The sequence below is a fragment of the Sinocyclocheilus anshuiensis genome, unplaced genomic scaffold (genome assembly GCF_001515605.1).
Source record: "Sinocyclocheilus anshuiensis isolate Anshui unplaced genomic scaffold, SAMN03320099.WGS_v1.1 scaffold655, whole genome shotgun sequence".
Classification (NCBI taxonomy): domain Eukaryota; kingdom Metazoa; phylum Chordata; class Actinopteri; order Cypriniformes; family Cyprinidae; genus Sinocyclocheilus; species Sinocyclocheilus anshuiensis.
The window spans coordinates 250450-268037 of NW_015548221.1; the positions used below are offsets into that span (position 1 = coordinate 250450).

Sequence of the window (17588 nt, forward strand, 5' to 3'; positions counted from 1 at the left end):
CACTAATCTCAACCCTGATAGGCACAAACATTTCTGCTGTAAAACATTTGCACCATTCAAAACCATATCTGAGACTGGGTCTCGTTGCTGCTTTGTCAGTGCTGGTCATTTTTGTAGCATCTATTTTGGAAAGCATCCGATTCTTCTCCTCTGTGCTCTGACTTTCAGCCAAAAGTTGCTAACAAGTTCCTTTTTGCTGCTGTAGTTCATCATACTCTACTCAAGCAACAATCATGCCATTTAAGAACAAACAAACGAGTGTTCTCTTTTATTACTCTTTATTAAAATACTGCTGTACACACAAATATTGCAAAAATGTGACAAACACAAGAAGGGCATAAAACGTACTGGGATGGTGAAGGAGGATTTCATGTATGAGTGCATATGTATGTATGTGCCTGGAGTGCGTTCCACTGGAAACTGGGTACATGATATGAGATCGGCCTGTAAAAGGTGTATTAATGTGTGTGTGTGTGTGTGTGAGAGAGATTCGGAGAGGGATACGGGCTTGGCACCATGTCCACCAAGTATCAGTTGACTAAAACAAAAAAGAAGAGGGAAAAAGTACATTATTGAACTCACAGCATCCTCAGATCTGCCTGCTGTATCCTGCACCCTCTCGGTCCAGTGTGGCACACCCAAATCTGTGCTGCAAGTCCCGCCTGTTCCTTGACTCACGGATTGGGCAGTCACCAATGACAGGTCAGACACATTCAGTCATTGGCATATTCCTGTCAGGGATCAACCTGAGCGAATTCCAAACTGTTTTCTGGATGTTGTCACATAATTCATAGGTCAAATCATAGTTAAACAAAAACGAAACCAAGAGAAACCAATAGAATCCCAACCATCCTGCTGGGACTGGTCCACAGTGAGAAACATCCCATCATGCATCTCTGTACAACAACTTGGTGAGGAAAGGGAACGACCGTAACAACACAAGAGAGCTCTATACTGAGATTCACTAGATCTAAACCAATACTAGCGTGGAGAGCGGGAAAACGAGAATGAATTAGGAAAAAGAATGACGAAATGGACAGAAACTTGGGATGCTCCACAACAGAGGCATAAGAGGACATTCCACAATGAGACAGAACTGGCTTCCCTTGCTAGCGTGGTCCAGTTCTTTGGTTCCCATCACAAAAGCCCGACTAAAAAAAACAGAAACGACAACGAAAATCCATCCTCTCAAAATCCGATTTCAAAAAGCATCCGTAAAATGAAAAAGGATGTTGCGAAATTCTGAAATAAACGACAAGTTTACACAGCAAGAGGAGAGAGCACCCCTTTGTCGTGGAATCCCCCTCGACTGCAGGCAACCAGTAACTTCCCCTCCCGCCTCCAAGATGGCCAACTTTTAAATGAGTCAATACAGCAGACGAGGAGTGGCGGCACATTACTACTTATGCCACACATTCATAAGTGGTCAGTCTCATCAGTTTGTCCCATCAGAGCCGAGGACTCTGAACACATGACCAGTGGTCTGTCCCAATTCGTAGTACCTCATTAAAAACGGGCAAGGAGATGATGTGGAAAAAAATGGCGCTCTGTTTTTCTTCCATTTCATGTGTGAGGCCCCCGGCCCTGAACGCACCCTGTGGGACACGCACAATCACTTAAAAAGGAACTTGAAATGTTTAGTGCATCCTCCAAAGAAAAAATAAGGAAGTAAAGTCTCTTATTTTTTGGACATTGTTCCCAAGTCTAAAAAGAAAAAAGAATTCATCATTATCACAGCTCTCAGTTCAGTTCATAATTCTGCAGCTGCGGTGTTGTTGTGAAAACTAAAAAAATAAGCTTTAGAAAACAACTTTCTCTGGACAGAACAGTGTATCTGACTGGAGGTGAGCAACCAGCTGGCTCCGCCCTGGTCGCGAGATCATCATTCTGCACCTATGATTCCAGGCTGTAGTGCAATGTGCTCTGTTTCAGGCAGTTCCAGCCCACTCTTGTGGATGGCTGGGGGTTACAGGGGGCCGTTCGTGGCAGCAAGCAGTTCCTGGAAGGTGCTCTCAAAGCAGCGCTTCAGGTCTGAGTAAGTCACCACGAGCACGCTCTTCTCATCCCGTGACACCAGACTGATCTTCTCCGGTACTCCAGCATCCAACTGCAATGAGAAATTAAAGGAAGTTAGTGACAAAAATAGTCAACTGGTTAAACTAGCACAGCTGACAAATAATAGAGTTCCATGACAATGAATAAGAAAAATCGGTTACATTTCATTTTAAAGTTACAAATTATATACGTAATTCAAAATATATGTAATTCTACAATTAAGTACTCAGTAACATTAATTAACAACATGTACTTACTATAAGTTTATAGTAAGGATAAGGGTTTGGATTAGGGTTAGTTGCTTGTAATTATACATAATTTACTGTTATTAATATAGTAAATCCATGTAATGCAACAAGTACACTAAAACAAAATGCTACTGCAAAAAAAAATTAAAAAAAATCTGGTTTAAAATATGTTCCATGTTCTTAGATATGTATGGTTTGTTTTCATATTGGTTTTGTAAAACATATACTATTTAAGATAAAAATTTAAATTTAATGGCACTAAAAATGTCATGTGGTGTAACTATCAAGAAAAATTAATAACATTTTCTTTACACCATAAATACATGTGTACTCATCGTTTTTTTTTTTTTCAAAGGCATTTAAAAAAAAAAAGTCATGAATGAGTTCATAAATTTCAAGTCATTACAACCTAAACTAACCTTCCCTTGTCATAAGGTCAAATTATCTTGTACTTTTCAAAAAATTAATAAGCGTTTTTTTTCAAAGGCATTTAAAAAAAAAAAGTCGTGAATGAGTTCATAAATTTCAAGTCATTACAACCTAAACTAACCTTCCCTTGTCATAAGGTCAAATTATCTTGTACTTTTCAAAAAATTAATAAGCGTTTTTTTTATATATTTTTTTTTAATCAAAAATAAAGATTGAAAAGATTTTATTTTCAAGTAATTAATTCTTTTAATGAGGCTTTTTTCTTGACAGTTTTTACTTTACCACCCCTTCAAAAATATTTAAAAAACCTTTCAATTCAGAAATTAAACATGTTGCATTAAAGTAAACAGGTGTATTAAAGTAATTGTATATACAAGTTGCATTTTTAATATAATTTTAAACAATTTAATAAATTGTTGGCCCGGATATAACATGAGCTCCAATTGACCTTAGCCAGGGTTCCTTAGATAGCTGTGATGAAACGTCTTTCCATAAAAATAAAAAAAAACTCCATAAAACTGCTCCAAACTCCAAAAAAAGCTGTGAGCTTTATATAGTACCTGTCATTGTAAAGACAAAGTCTATAAAGTCTGTCCCTCACAGCCTCGTTTTCATTTGCATTAAATTCATTATGGTGTCTATTCACAAATAGGCACAAGCTAAACAAGCTCACCTTATTGAGACAGGACACGATGTGGCTGAGGTCGATCCAGGGTGTGCCTGCCTCAGTTACCTGGTGGAACAGGTGATCTCTGAAGAGCTTCAGCAGGTAACGATCACCAGTCTCAGACCACGTCGGGTCCTTCTGGAACCTACAAGAAATAAATATTACATTACACGTTGACGTGAAGCATTTTGAAAGTATTCTATAAAAGGTTGCCATTTCAGAAAGGTTTCAGCACTTTAGTTGTAATAAAAGACTTACTCTGGTCTCTCGTTGATCGTTCCCAGTTTTGCCAGTAGGCGGAACAATCGCCCATTTTGAACCTCCTGCAAAATGCAGATGCATAAGCAAAAAGTTGTAATACAAATTTATTAGGATCGTTTTTGAATAACAAAAAAATTTATTTTGGGTTTGCGTAAGTGAGACTTTGTAGATCATGAGAAGGGAAGTTAGAGAGGAACCCAGGTCATATTTAAACCTCTTTCTGAGTCACATTCGCTCTCACATCAGATGCAGCAGTGTCAAACAAACACAGGAGACACACGGTGTTTAATATAGTAAGTCCACATTCTTGATGAAAAAGGGGTTAAATGCAACAATGCATGTTTTGTAGGTGTTTGTAAAAGGTTGGTACAAAAAAAAAAGCCTTCACACATCTGATACGAGTGTTTAAAAGGAGGAAAGCAGAAGAGAGAACAGCTGAAACCATCCAAAATATCTAGTGATCACACCTCCACCCCCTCCAGTGCAAGATCAGCACACACTAGATAATGGCATACTGAGTAAATTGGATAGCTCGGTCTGCAAGGGTGTTTCTTTTTGTTTCCTGAAGTGATATCGAATCTACAGCCTAGTTGTGACTCTAAATGGAAAGTGACAAGATAAAAAGACTGACAAAATAATGCCTTTTTCAACCCAACTTTCCAGCAACAACTTTATATTCTCTGGCTGTCCGGCTTCAAAAACAAACACCACAGCATAACTAGTGTAGTTCGATTTAAAAACAAAAAAAGAATGATTCTTTTGAGCTGGTTCTTTTAATGAATCGCAAATAAAGTCAGTTATTTGTTTCAATTAGTCTGACAATTCTACTGAATGAATCACTGAATCCATCAGGAATGATTAAAGAATCAATAACTGATTAAGAATCTCAGAGAACTGCACATTTTTATTTTCAGTGACATCCAGCTTTAAATTAACCAATAAATGTTTGTATGTAGGTTTGTGAAATGTAAATCAATATCACATTACTGCAAAAAAAAAAAAAAGGTGCAATTAAATGTAATTTTTTTTATAATAAATACTTTCATTCATAATAAACTGACTTAAATATTTACAATAAACAGCATCATTCTGTTTGAAACACTAGTGTATCCACCTTATTTTTAAATGTGGAAGTAAGCCATTTTCTGTGAATGTGCGAGACTTGATTGATTAGCCTCTATAGGGAAATAACGAGAATATCAAAGAGCAGTAAACGGTAAAATGGTTTGTGCTACAAACCAGTGTGTTTATAATTAAGATGATACATTAAAATAATAAGGTAAAAAAACATCAGTTTGCAGTTTCAAACAGCCATTTACGCTTGCAGCCATTTACGCTTGCGCGAAAGATAAGGTGGATAGAAAATGTATATTTTTAAACTAATTTAAATACCTTGGCCAGGTCCTCCTCAATGACATCATTTCTCATTTGAGAGGCATCAAGTTGAGTGTAAAATCGTGCTCCAATCATGGGCATAATGTCATTGACGCTGCGCAGACGGCTTTGTTCTGAGAGCAGGTACCTGAAGATCGAAACATGACCATAAGATGTGGCACCACATTCAAACTAATGCACAAGCGAGAATGTATGAGTGCATGAACATGTTAACTAGTCTTAACAGGACACATACAGAACCACAAACTGACATATGGCATAGTATAACCACTTTGAGAGCATTTAGGCTATAAAAAAATGTGTGTAAAAAAGAGATAGAGGCCCACAGAATGAGGTTCTTGAGGTCAGAAGAGTAGTTGATTGACACCAGCTCCATGGCCTTCTGCAAATTCTCTCTCTTAATGCCAGCTAGAGAGTTACACGCCAGAGCCAACACCACCTTCCCCAGGGAGATGAGATCTGCTTGCTGATGGACACAAAGAGGAACAGCAACTGATGAAACTTAGACCCAAAGTGTAAAACGACAAACACTCAAGACAAAAAAATTTTTATATAGTCACGGTCATGAAATTCTGGCAATTAACTGCTACAAAAATAATTGTGATTAATTTATTAGTAAAATGTTATTTACACCAAAGTTTGGGGTCACTAAGACTTTAAGACTTATTTTATTATATTTAGGATGGATGCATTAAATTGATCAAAAGTACCTTTTTTAGGACGTTTTGAAAGAAAAGCATTTCATTGAAATGTCATTTATTAAGCAGCACAACTGTTGATAAACATTCCTAAAAATGTTCCTTGAGCACCAAATCAGCATATGGGTCACATTTTTCGAAATTGAGATTTATACATCATATGAAAGCTGAATAAATAAGCTTTCCATTGATGTATGGTTTGTTAGGATATGATATTTGGCCGAGATACAACTATTTGAAAATCTGGTGCAAAAAAAATCTAAATATTGAGAAAATCGCCTTTAAAGTTGTCCAAATGAAGTTCTTAGCAATGCATATTACTAATTACTAAGTTTTAATATATTTACAGTAGGAAATGTACAAAATATCTTCATGGAACATGATCTTTACTTAATATCCTAATGATTTTTGGCATAAAAGAAAAATCCATAATTTTGACCCATACAATGTATTTTTGGCTATTGCTACAAATATACCCCAGCGACTTGAGACTGGTTTTGTGGTCCAGGGTCACATATTAGAATGATTTTTGAAGGATCATGTGACACTGAAGACTGGATTAATAGCTGCTGAAAATGGAATCAGTAATAGATTACATTTTAAAATATACTAAAATATAAAAGTTATTTTAACATGATGAGCATAAGAAACTTCCTTCAACAAAATTAAAATAACCTTACCAACCCCAGACTTTTGAACGGGGGTTTAACAAAATCTGATTAAATGATGATGCACAGTCAAATTATGTATGTGTTTGGGTGTAAATGAGATGTTCAGTACCTGGTACTGGGGCATCAGCGCCAGGTGGTTGGTCTGACTATTGTCAAATGTTAAGACATCAAACATTCCTACACAGTTGACTCGTAACCTATGGAGAAACAACAAACATTTAGCAGTGTTTGTATGTTTGGTTATTTGTGCAAATGCTGCTGTGAGAAGCTGAAAAACAGTCAGTACATAATAAAGGAAGAGCAAAAATAATCTAACAGTGAACTTCTCCATTCACTATTTATGGCTAGAAAATAAGGGCCCCACAGAACACTGACCGATCTGTGGTTTGACTGTCCCTCATTTCATAAGTTGGTTAACTACAGCAAACTTTTAAGAAGATTCTGCAGAACTGTGCTTTGTCTTTACCAGTTACTGTATTGTTTTGCACGGTTAGGGTAGTAGTTCAGAAAAAAAGCGAAAATTTGCTACAAAAAAAGCAAAACATTACCACACAATCAGTAACATCAATGTACTTCTGGGTTTAAATGAGCAAGATGCATGTGGCTGTACCGTGTCTTTCCAGTGATGAGGATCTTACTAGGTTCCATGACCCTGCAGGCCAGCCCAGCCGTGTGAATGGTGCGCAGTGCCGAGCTCAGCTGGACAATGTAGGCCCAAATCAGCGACTCTGGTAACAAGCCCGCATGTTGCCGTGGAGGAGGGAGCTCATGCTGCCCTGATAGAAGAAAACTGAAAGTTATTTCTCAAAACAAAAAATAAATAGGTAAATAAAATTTAAATAATTCTAAATAAATAATATAGTTAACATTGCAACAATTAAGACATTAACCAAATGTCTACAGCATCTTGTGTTATGGTAGCTGACAAATAAACACAGGCAATTAAACTTTAACATCAAGGTATTAATTAAAATTTTATATCAATGTATAAGAATAAGTGTACTTTTTTTTTAGATGTTGTGACTGGTTATTATAATATATTGCTGTATTTTAGCCCATCCTGATAACAAACACACGTTTTATGGTTTGAGGCTGCACTGTGGTTGATGCAGCCGTATGCGCTGCAGCTGTTTATAGCTAAACATCATCCCTGGGTTTTGCTTCCTCTGTCAGTCTTGAGCTTGCAGGTACTGAACCCACCTGAGGCGGGATCGGTTTCAACCACTCCTTCCTCTTTCCTCGCTACACATTCACGAAGACGCAACTGCCACCAAGCACTTGACGTACTCTGTATCTAACGGCTGCATCCTCACACACACAAACAGAAACAACAGAGCAAGAAACAACTAACCCCACTTTCTCTTTGTGAAGTAAGAATCCGCAGCCGGATCGTTGAAGTGCCTGCTGAACATGGTCTCTGCCCCCGCATGGAAGTCATAGGAAAATACCAGTGCTGCGAAGGATAAACGTGATCATATGAAAAGAGTTCAAAAGGGTCAATTCATGATAAAAAAATTAATAAAAAATACTTTTAAAAAAACTAGTTCAAAACACATTCCTAGTCCTCCTTTGAAAAACATTTATACTATTTTTAAATAGTATTAGTAATAGTAAGACAAAAAATATTATATATGAAATATAAATATTAGTAAGAACAACAGTTTTCAAATATTAGTAAGAAATGAACATGGTTTAATAAATTAATGACCATTTTTGTGAAAAAGATTTTTAAAGAAATAAAGCAAGCTATACTAAAGGTTTTTTTTAAGAAAAGCTCTTTGAATCATTTTTTTTCTTCAGAAATTCATCATTTAAAAATATGTTTCAGAGCAGAGGACTGTTCAAGTCATTGCATTTGTAAAAAAAAAAATGTATGGTGCTTTTGAATAAATTAATAGATAGGACAAAAAGAAAAAATGAGCTTCATATCACTGACCCATAATCAAATGTATAATTTCAAAACCTAAAGCTGTGTTGCACAATAGTATGGACATGGACATGCTCGCACACTTAACCAAAAAAAAAAAAAAAAATTTTTTAATACGGGTACCAGCATCATACACTTGGTGTTGACCAGCCTGAAGCCTGTGAATGCACACAAGGACACAAGTTACACATGTGGGTATTAAAGCAAAAAAACGAAGACACAATGTGTCATTGTGCTGCCAAGATGCAGGGACTGTTTATTGTTTAGTTCTCGAGATATTAGATCTAGGTACTTTCATTACCATAAGCACTTTAAAACCATATTGAACTTCAAATTGTTTCATTTTTAGTTATGTGGTTCGATTGGTTATCCATAAATACTGCCATTGTAAAGAACAGTGATGTAAAAATGGAATTCAAAACAAATGTGCAAACTCCCTACAGGAACAGCTGTACATACAAATACATTATGCCTCACCATGTATCCTCCTGAGGCAGTAAGGCAGGTCATCTTTGCTGTTGACTGCCTTGTAACAGGAAGTGATGTAACTGAAGTTGCTGGTTTTCTGAAGACGGTTTGGTGGGGGAAGGGGCTCCAGGGGAAAGAGGCTGTGGTAACTGTCTACCTCAGACGGCACTCCTGAAGGAGAGATGGAACAGAGATTTCAATTATCTAACACACCTTTTCTTACACACACATGCACCAAAATAAACACTTGACTATATAGAAACAGAGAGATGATAGAGATGACACAAAGGTGGATAACTATGTGAAATGCTTTTCAAACCAATTAAAAATGGCAGACAGACAAAGGATGTGGTTTTCTACTCAGACAGCAGGTGAATCCATATGCTCTGACCACAAAACAGACATTATAACTGAACAGTAGCCGTGTTGTCCATTGAAACCAAACACTGTTGACATGTCATGCCAACACAAGACAAACCACATCCTTACCAGGGTTCTCAGACTGATCTATCTGTGCCATCGTTATCAAATGCCTGTTAATCAGCTCCTACAAACAAGGACAAATATGTGAAAAATGACAGTCAACAACCAACTACTAAACAACACTGGCTAACAGATGAGGGCAGAAATGGCAGATTACCTGTCGGAGTTCATCAGCCATAAAGAAGGATGGTGCATTGGCTTTTGGCTGCATGTATGCCACATGAGGTGCCGTTTGCGGATACATGTGATATGTTGGGAACACCTGAAAATGCGAACAGCACATTTTATATTTTAAGTAAACCAGTTAAAGGCAATAATAGCACACACCAAATTGTGATTAACATGGACTATACCATTCCGGCCAAGGGAGCAGGGGTGTTGTCGGTATAGAAGTAGGTAGTCCCGCCCACGGTCTCCTTTTGAATCACGTGGGCTCCGCCTCCCTGGTCAGACGCAGTGGTGGGCACCATGTAATTGGCTGGGTTGGGGTTGGGCGTGTGACTGCGCCGCCGCGGGGCTGGGGACGTGTGAGGGGTGATTTTGGGGGAGTGAAGAGGAGAAGACCCAGCAGAGAGCGACATACCTGTCCAAAAAAACAGATATTCAAGCCTAATTATAAACGGAGTAACCTGACCAGATTCGCAACCTAAAAGATCACACACATTAAAAAACTGAACAGAAATGCTGAACATAAGAAAAGAGATCTAGCAAAAAAACAAAAAGGACAGACAGAATGGCAGAACACCAGGTGGTACTTTCTGGGAGTGAGTCACTGACCAGGTGCAAGAGCAGCCGCCGTGGAGCTGCTCAAGCCAGGATGAGGGAAGATGGGGGAGGTGAATGCTGGCACGGTCGTCTGAGACATGGAGGCCATCCGTGGGGCCCCTTTAGGGACAAACTCACTGGCTGTGGGGTTAGGAGCCTGAAAAAAAAAAAACGCAGATACAAATAAAACCATAATGTTTTCAGCCTGACACCTTTAAGAAAGTATATTTTGGCACTGTCATCTTGGTACTGGCACAACTTTTTCCAAGTTAGGGATGTGCAAAGCAACATTTATTCAAAATTGACTACTCAGCTAATGTCTCAAGCAACACCTGTATCATTAGGCTGGTTTCTGATTCACCTGATTCAATCAAGTCTCGTTTCTTAGGGCAGGGGTTTTCAAAGTGGGGTTGGTTGGTTTGTTTGCTTGCTTTAAAAAAAGATTACAATAACTAAAATACATAAAAATAAATTATAATTATATATACATATAAAAAAAAATGTTATACTAAAATACATATAATTAGATAAAAATGAATGCGGAGGAAATTAAATACACAGCTTTTTTTTTTTTAAGGGATTTCCTTTGCAAACTCTCTAAATGTTAAAACACAGCATGATGTCAGAATAGTAATTAAAATTCCACTGCTAAAAATATATAATTTTTAAAACTCACTAATCGACTGGTCAATTGTTGGATGATTAGTCTTATCAAAATTGGTCAAGTTGGAAATGTTTTTATTCCATTATGCCTTCTCGAAAGATGTCAGAAATACAAGTGATTCTTCCATCAACAAAATAACCTGTCAGAGCACAATACAAACAGCATAAACTGACATGTTAAACTCTTACCTTTCTCCTTTGTGATATGCTCAAACCACCAAAATCACTGAAGAGAGATGATGTTGGGGAATTTACTGGATCTAAAAAGTGGAGCGGACACATAGAAAAGGTTTTCAAATCTTGTCATGACCTCTTTATTCCCGCAACAAAAATTTCAAACAATTTTTAACTCACCATGTGTGCCGTGGCTGAAGCTCTTGGCACCATCATTCTGCAGACTTGGAGAACTGCTACTGCTGGTCATCCTCTAATAACACAAGCAACCATCAACATGTGAAGTGTCCCATTATGAATCACCACTGTGTGCTCCATTTGACGGACCCAGTTACTAGTATTTTCTATTAGTTTCCTGTTTTTCACCACACACAGTCACACTAGTGGTTATGTTACCTGCATCATTGAATATTTGGACTCTGCTGGGCCACCAAACCCATTGACCCCAATAAAGGTGCTGCTGAAGTACGAGTTGGTCAGACTGGCATCATTCAGAGCACCTCCCTCCATCCCAGGGACTGCAATAAAGCAAAAACACATGTGAATCCTTTGTGTTTACACAGTATCTTAAAGTTTTATGCAAGCCTTTTTTAAACTAAATAAAATGATTCAAATAACGCGGTGAATGGTTGCTTCAGTATATTGTTTTAAAAGATTAATGTGCTCAAAAGCAAGTTCCACAGAATTTCTCCTGAACACTAAAACAAAGTTTTAAGAGCCGCTAGACATTATTTCCAACTTTACTGTGAAAATGCACTCAGACTCTTCTAAAGTGTCATCAAAACACTGGCAAACATGATGTCTGCTATTGGGTTAGTTTATAAAGATGCTTCAATCTTGCCTGTGAACAATGGCAGGTCTCTTTCTATGGCAAGTCATTTAACATTTATCTATTAAAACTAGTATTTATGCCACTGTCACTGTTAAAACAATTTTGCCACAGTGTTCTGTGGAGATGCGAGTAACTGCACACTTTGGACTAATATGTATTCCAATATGGATGAGTATCCTTTTAAAAAATCCTCACTAATTATTATAACTATTAAAGGATTAGTTCACTTTAAAATTAAAATTTCCTGATAATTTACTCACCCACATGTCATCCAAGATGTTTACGTCTTTCTTTCTTCAGTCGAAAAGAAATTAAGGTTTTTGATGAAAACATTCCAGGATTATTCTCTTTATAGTGGACTTCAACGGCTACCAAACGGTTGAAGGTCAAAATTACAGTTTCAGTGCAGCTTCAAAGGGCTCTACACGATACCAGACGAGGAACAAGGGTCTTATCTAGCGAAACGATCGGTCATTTTCTAAAAAAAAAATACAAAAATGTATATGCTTTATAAACAGAAATGCTCACCTTGCACTGCTCTGCGAGTCCATGACTTCACGTAATACGTAATTACATTGAAAAGGTCATGCTTGACGTAGGCGGAAGTACTGACTCAGTCAGTGTTTACAAATTTGGAGGAGGAGGACCGTTCAAAAGTTGTTGTATGTTTAATGACACATATTCGAATTTTTTTGTAAACGGCGTTTGACTTAGTCTTTGCATGTTCGACTTGTAAACATTGAGTCGGTACTTCCGCCTACGTCACACGTGACCTTTTCAACGTGATTACGTATTATATGAAGTCGTGGACGCGCATTACAGAGCAGTGCAAGGCGAGCATTTCTGTTTATAAAGCATATACATTTTTTTAGAAAATGACTGATCGTTTCGCTAGATAAGGCCCTTATTCCTCGTCTGGTATTGTGTATAATGTTTTCATCAAAAACCTTAATTTCTTTTCGACTGAAGAAAGAAAGACGTAAACATCTTGGATGACATGTAATTTGACATGAACCGTAAACATCACATGTGGGTGAGTAAATTATCAGGAAATTTTTATTTGAAAGTGAACTAATCCTTTAAACTTAAAACGATTAAACTAATAACTATTAATTTAATACTATATAGCAGGGGTCGCGAACGTCGGTCCTGGAGAGCCGCAGCCCTGCAGAATTTTGCTTCAACCCTAATCAAACACACCTGAACAAGCTAATCAAGGTCTGAACGGTTACTAGGAAGCTACAGGCAGGTGAGTTTTAATTAGGGTTGGAGCTGAACTCTGCAGGGCTGCGGCTCTCCAGGACCGGAGTTCGCCACCCCTGCTATATAGTATTTATTACTTAGGACATTTTAATTTTTAGTTTTTTAGTTTAATTTTTAGACAGTATTATCTATCCCAGTTGTCACTAGTATTTATTATTGCACCTTTTTCACCCAACCTCTTTTTTCTACCAGTCATATGTACTAACCAGGGGTGCATTTCCCAAAAACCATCGCTAGCTAACTATGGTCATTAGTTCCACTGAACTCTATTGGTAATGACTAGGGGTGGAACGGTTCGCGCAAAACAATCGAACCGTACAGTTCTCCACACACGGTTCGGCACGCGCTAGGACCGCGGTTCAACTTAAATCTGACAACGCATCTGTAATATGGTTTGCTATAAATAACACGTAAAACAAACAGGGTTCGGCTAATATATGTTTCTGTTGATGGATGCGCATTCTGGCTTCCCAATACATTACAACAACAGCGATGAAAAAAAAACGTTGACAAACCATTCACTCTTGTTCAATGCAACTGCCGTATGCTGGAATATGAGCATTTATTCCGTCATCACCCGGGTGCTGATAGCGCGCGCGCACACAGGTGAGACGTGAACAGCACACGTTGATATCTGTGTTTAAGCTAAACTCGTTTAAGCTTTGCCAGTTTAAACATTTAAGAGCCAGATGACGCGAGCTCGCGCGCAAAGTGAGATCTGTGCGTGCGCTCATCCGAAGCGTGCAAACCCGCACCTCAGAACGTGCGCAAATATTAAGCTTTCTCTGAAGTATTGTGTTTAAATGGACAAATTCACACAAAAATGATTTCAAAATGCCAGTCTTGATAAGTATACTATAGCAGACATAGCCAGCTGAACGTACTGTATCAGTGCATTCTCTTAAAGTGACAGCACTTTCTTAATATTAATCAAACAGCAACAACAAAGAAATCACTCATGCCTAAACATAGCACATACCGAACCATACCGAAACCGTCACTCTAAAACCGTGATGCAAACCCCCTAGTAATGACGGAACTTGCGACCATAGTTGCTTTTGGGAAACAAACCCCAGAACAGCAACTGTAAAATTATATAAAACTATTACTAGTATGATTAAGAAAAAATTTACTTGTAACAACTGGAATACAATAGTATCTGAATGGCAGGCCTACTACAGTCAACTCATTTGGCACTTATAAAATGGAACATATACTTGTAACTATTAAAATAAGTACTAGAATAAGTAGTAGTGTCTCATGATTAGGGCTGGGTATCGATTCAGATGTCCCGATTCGATTCGATTCTCGATTTTTTTTTTTTTTCAGTAATATATTCTGACAGCAGAACGTTAAACTAAACTTTTATTTTGACGGGTTGCCGTGAAGAACTTCCAGCTGCTGTGAATGTGAAATGACGGTAGATTTCTCAAATGAAACGGTAAATGCTAATGAAGTGACTCTCAGAGCAGCTGGAGATGACATTCGTGTTCATATCATCATATAGTGAGACGGCAGAAGCTGAAAACACCGCGAGAGTCATCTGCGCTTTAGTATGTGTAGTAAACAAAAAAGTGCGCCGCACCATCCGCCATTCATTCATTGCGGAAATCATGGCGCCTTGTGCGTGATATCAAATGCTTCCACAGATTTATAGTATTACTATAGCATTTCACCTGAGCATTGCGAATTGCGCGTATGGCCATGATAAGTGCTGAATGAATGACATGATTTCTGTTGTAACATCGCGCAAGGTAAAAATAAGGGTGACATCTAGTGGAGAAGACTAATGATAAGATTCACGTTAATCAGATCTTGTTTTAAATGTGTGCTGAAATAAATACTGGAAAAGATCGATTCGCAGCTTTTGAGAATCGATATCGAATCAACGTCATTTTAACCCTAGAACATAGACATGAAAGTGCACGATCCAAACTTAAATTTTTAAAATTCGTGAACGAAAACATTTTGTAACATGATATTGATGAACCATTTTCATGGTAATGCAATGTTTGATTTTAAAATGGGTTTCAAAGGATGAATTTTGAGATTTAAAGTTTTCAATTGATATATAATTTCTGATGATTTCTAAAGTGTGATAGAGAAAAAGGCAACAAAGAAGACTTTTTTTGACAAAGGTCAGAACTCCTGTTATGATGTAAAGTTTTGAGGTGCACTCTTGTCATAAATTAATCTATTACTTTTCCTACATAGATATTTTACCAATGTTTTTGTAAAAAATTATTTAGGAGTCTTAGACCTTTCCAATGATATGTAGATTGTCATGATTAGATTAGGATTTAATTGTAATATAGTGACGTAAACTTAGGCGTCCCACAGAGGGGACGGGTGACAGTTAAAGGGTTAAAAAAAACGATTAATCGGAAAATCGATTTTTTTGCCCAGCCCTACTCATGATGAGTATTTGCAAGTGAAACTGTAAAAGACAGTAGGCAACTTCAGATTACTGGAGTATTCCTGTAAAAACTAGTGCATCATTTAGTCTTAAACCCAAAACACACTGCACGATTTTAGCAATCCTATAAGATCACTGCATGTCACATTGTGCGACATGGATCTAATAAACTTGGCTACGACGTGTGTGTAGACTGTACGATGATGACACCTGTTGACTTGTACGCTACGACACGTTCCTATAGAAGAATAAAATGTCACCAGCATGCGCTAGTAGTAAACAAAAAGAGCATGATAAATCATACTTTAGCAGTTGTATTTTTTTATGTGTGCTGAAAAAAAGTGGAAGCGGCGAAAGAGGAAGGCATAAGAGCTTGAGGTATGCAGGTATATGTTTTAGCGCCACGTCGCGTTCATTTCATGTCGCATTTTTATTGGTTGGTCAGTAAACGTGAATCGTACATTGTGCGATGATCGTGCTGTATCCTAGGCTATCTTTGGTCAAAGGATTCGTGACAACGGCCGTCTTTGAACCTCTCTCACTGTACGACATAAGAGCACCGACTAGGAGCCACGATCACAGAAATCGCCACGATCGTTTCACGATGCCATTCTTGCGTCTGGGACAGTGGAAAATCGTGCAGTGTGTTTAGGGCTTTAAAAGATAACTGTTCTTCTTCCAGTTTTATGTCATGTTACAGTACAGACCAACATTAGAGGTGCATACCGCCACCTACTATATTGGAGTGTGTTTGTATTCTTTTAATAGGACCAGTTTCCTTTGAGTACCAAAATTCCTTAGTGCCATAACCTCCTTTTGAGAATGATCTAAGATAAATGTTAAATTGGCTTGCCATACCTATCAGTTAACAAATACTAAACTTATGCATTTGGAAGAACACTTTGAAACCAGCAGAAACCACGTAGAGTATTAACTAAACGCCTTTGCTTCGGTTGTTCTAGTATTTTCGTCTTTCGTTTAAAAGTGCTTGCGCGCTGTGGAGTAACGTTGATTTCCAGTGTTGTTTTGGTAGCGAGAGGTAGGCCGCTGAATCCACGGCCTCGATTTAAACAAAAGCCGCCGTGTAGCCCCATAACCGAACAACAACAGAGGACAGGATACGTTAGGCCTCAGTGCAAACTTACTGGACAACAGATGTCCCTCCAGAGCTGTTCCTGCGGGACCGAGAGAATCGTTCTTTTTGGGAACGTTTGCCGGAGCGCCGCTGGCCGCGCTATTTCCGAGCACGTATCCCGCCGTCACTGCTCCTCCGGCGAGAGATAATGAGACGGGGCTTCCTCCTCCGCCGCCGCCGCCAGCACCTGTACCACCACCGTGCAGAGAAAGGCTCGCCATGGACGGGTCCTCGTGCAGAAACTGGCATTCATCTCCGTAAAAACAAGTCTTGTCTTTCGCATAATAACGGCAGAATTTCACCTTCACACCGGGTATTCCGACACCCCCGAGCGGAGCAGCTGAAGCTGGGAGTCCACTGTTCATGGCACCGCTGCTGCTGCTGCTCCCGCCGGAAGACACTCGCACATAGACTCGAGATATTTAGCAGCAGTATATTTTAAAACACTTGAGAAACAATGAGCACCTTAGTGGACATTTAGCAATAAAATCAACCTCCTCATCGAGCCAGATGACTAGTCAGCAAGAGCCACACTTTTGTTGCCATGTACTGATACTCGTTATCGGGGTCCATAGCTGGTCTAGTCCAACAGCCTGGCGTTTGGCTGGGATCATGCTGTTGTTGTTGTCTTCTGTCTACACTTGTTCAGCTAAGCGCTAATAGCTCTGCTGTGCATGCTGGGTACGACCAGTACTGCAGTTCGTATAAGGAGTCAGTAGGGGATTCATTTAAATCATAAAGCACATATTACAATCGTTGATAATAATGTATTGACATTTACGATGTTTTTAGAATGATAACATGTTTTTGTATCTTGAGCTTAAGTGTTAAAAACAGGGAATTTAAGTGTTAAAAATAGGGAATTTTACTTTGAACCTTTCATATCGTAACTTAAAAATATATTTTTTAATTAATTTGGTATTTATGTGTCAGTATGTGGTTTTAATAGCCTAAATTACAAATCAATAATTTATATTAAAACATTTATTATTATTATTATTATTATTATTATTATTATTATTATCATCATCATCATCA

At 38.2% G+C, this 17588-nt stretch overlaps 1 protein-coding gene across 1 annotated transcript; it reads right to left on the reverse strand.

The window, feature by feature from the left end:
- Positions 1–261: 261 nt before the first annotated feature.
- On the reverse strand, positions 262–17247 carry LOC107654218 (PAB-dependent poly(A)-specific ribonuclease subunit PAN3-like). Its single transcript, XM_016441202.1, is given in 18 exon segments — positions 262–2107; positions 3406–3544; positions 3658–3722; positions 5053–5182; positions 5382–5521; positions 6534–6621; positions 7035–7200; positions 7776–7909; positions 8425–8509; positions 8829–8990; positions 9309–9366; positions 9460–9564; positions 9656–9885; positions 10080–10224; positions 10920–10990; positions 11085–11157; positions 11301–11422; positions 16561–17247. Coding segments are annotated over 18 exon segments (2409 nt in total). The 5' UTR covers positions 16916–17247; the 3' UTR covers positions 262–1966.
- Positions 17248–17588: the final 341 nt, after the last annotated feature.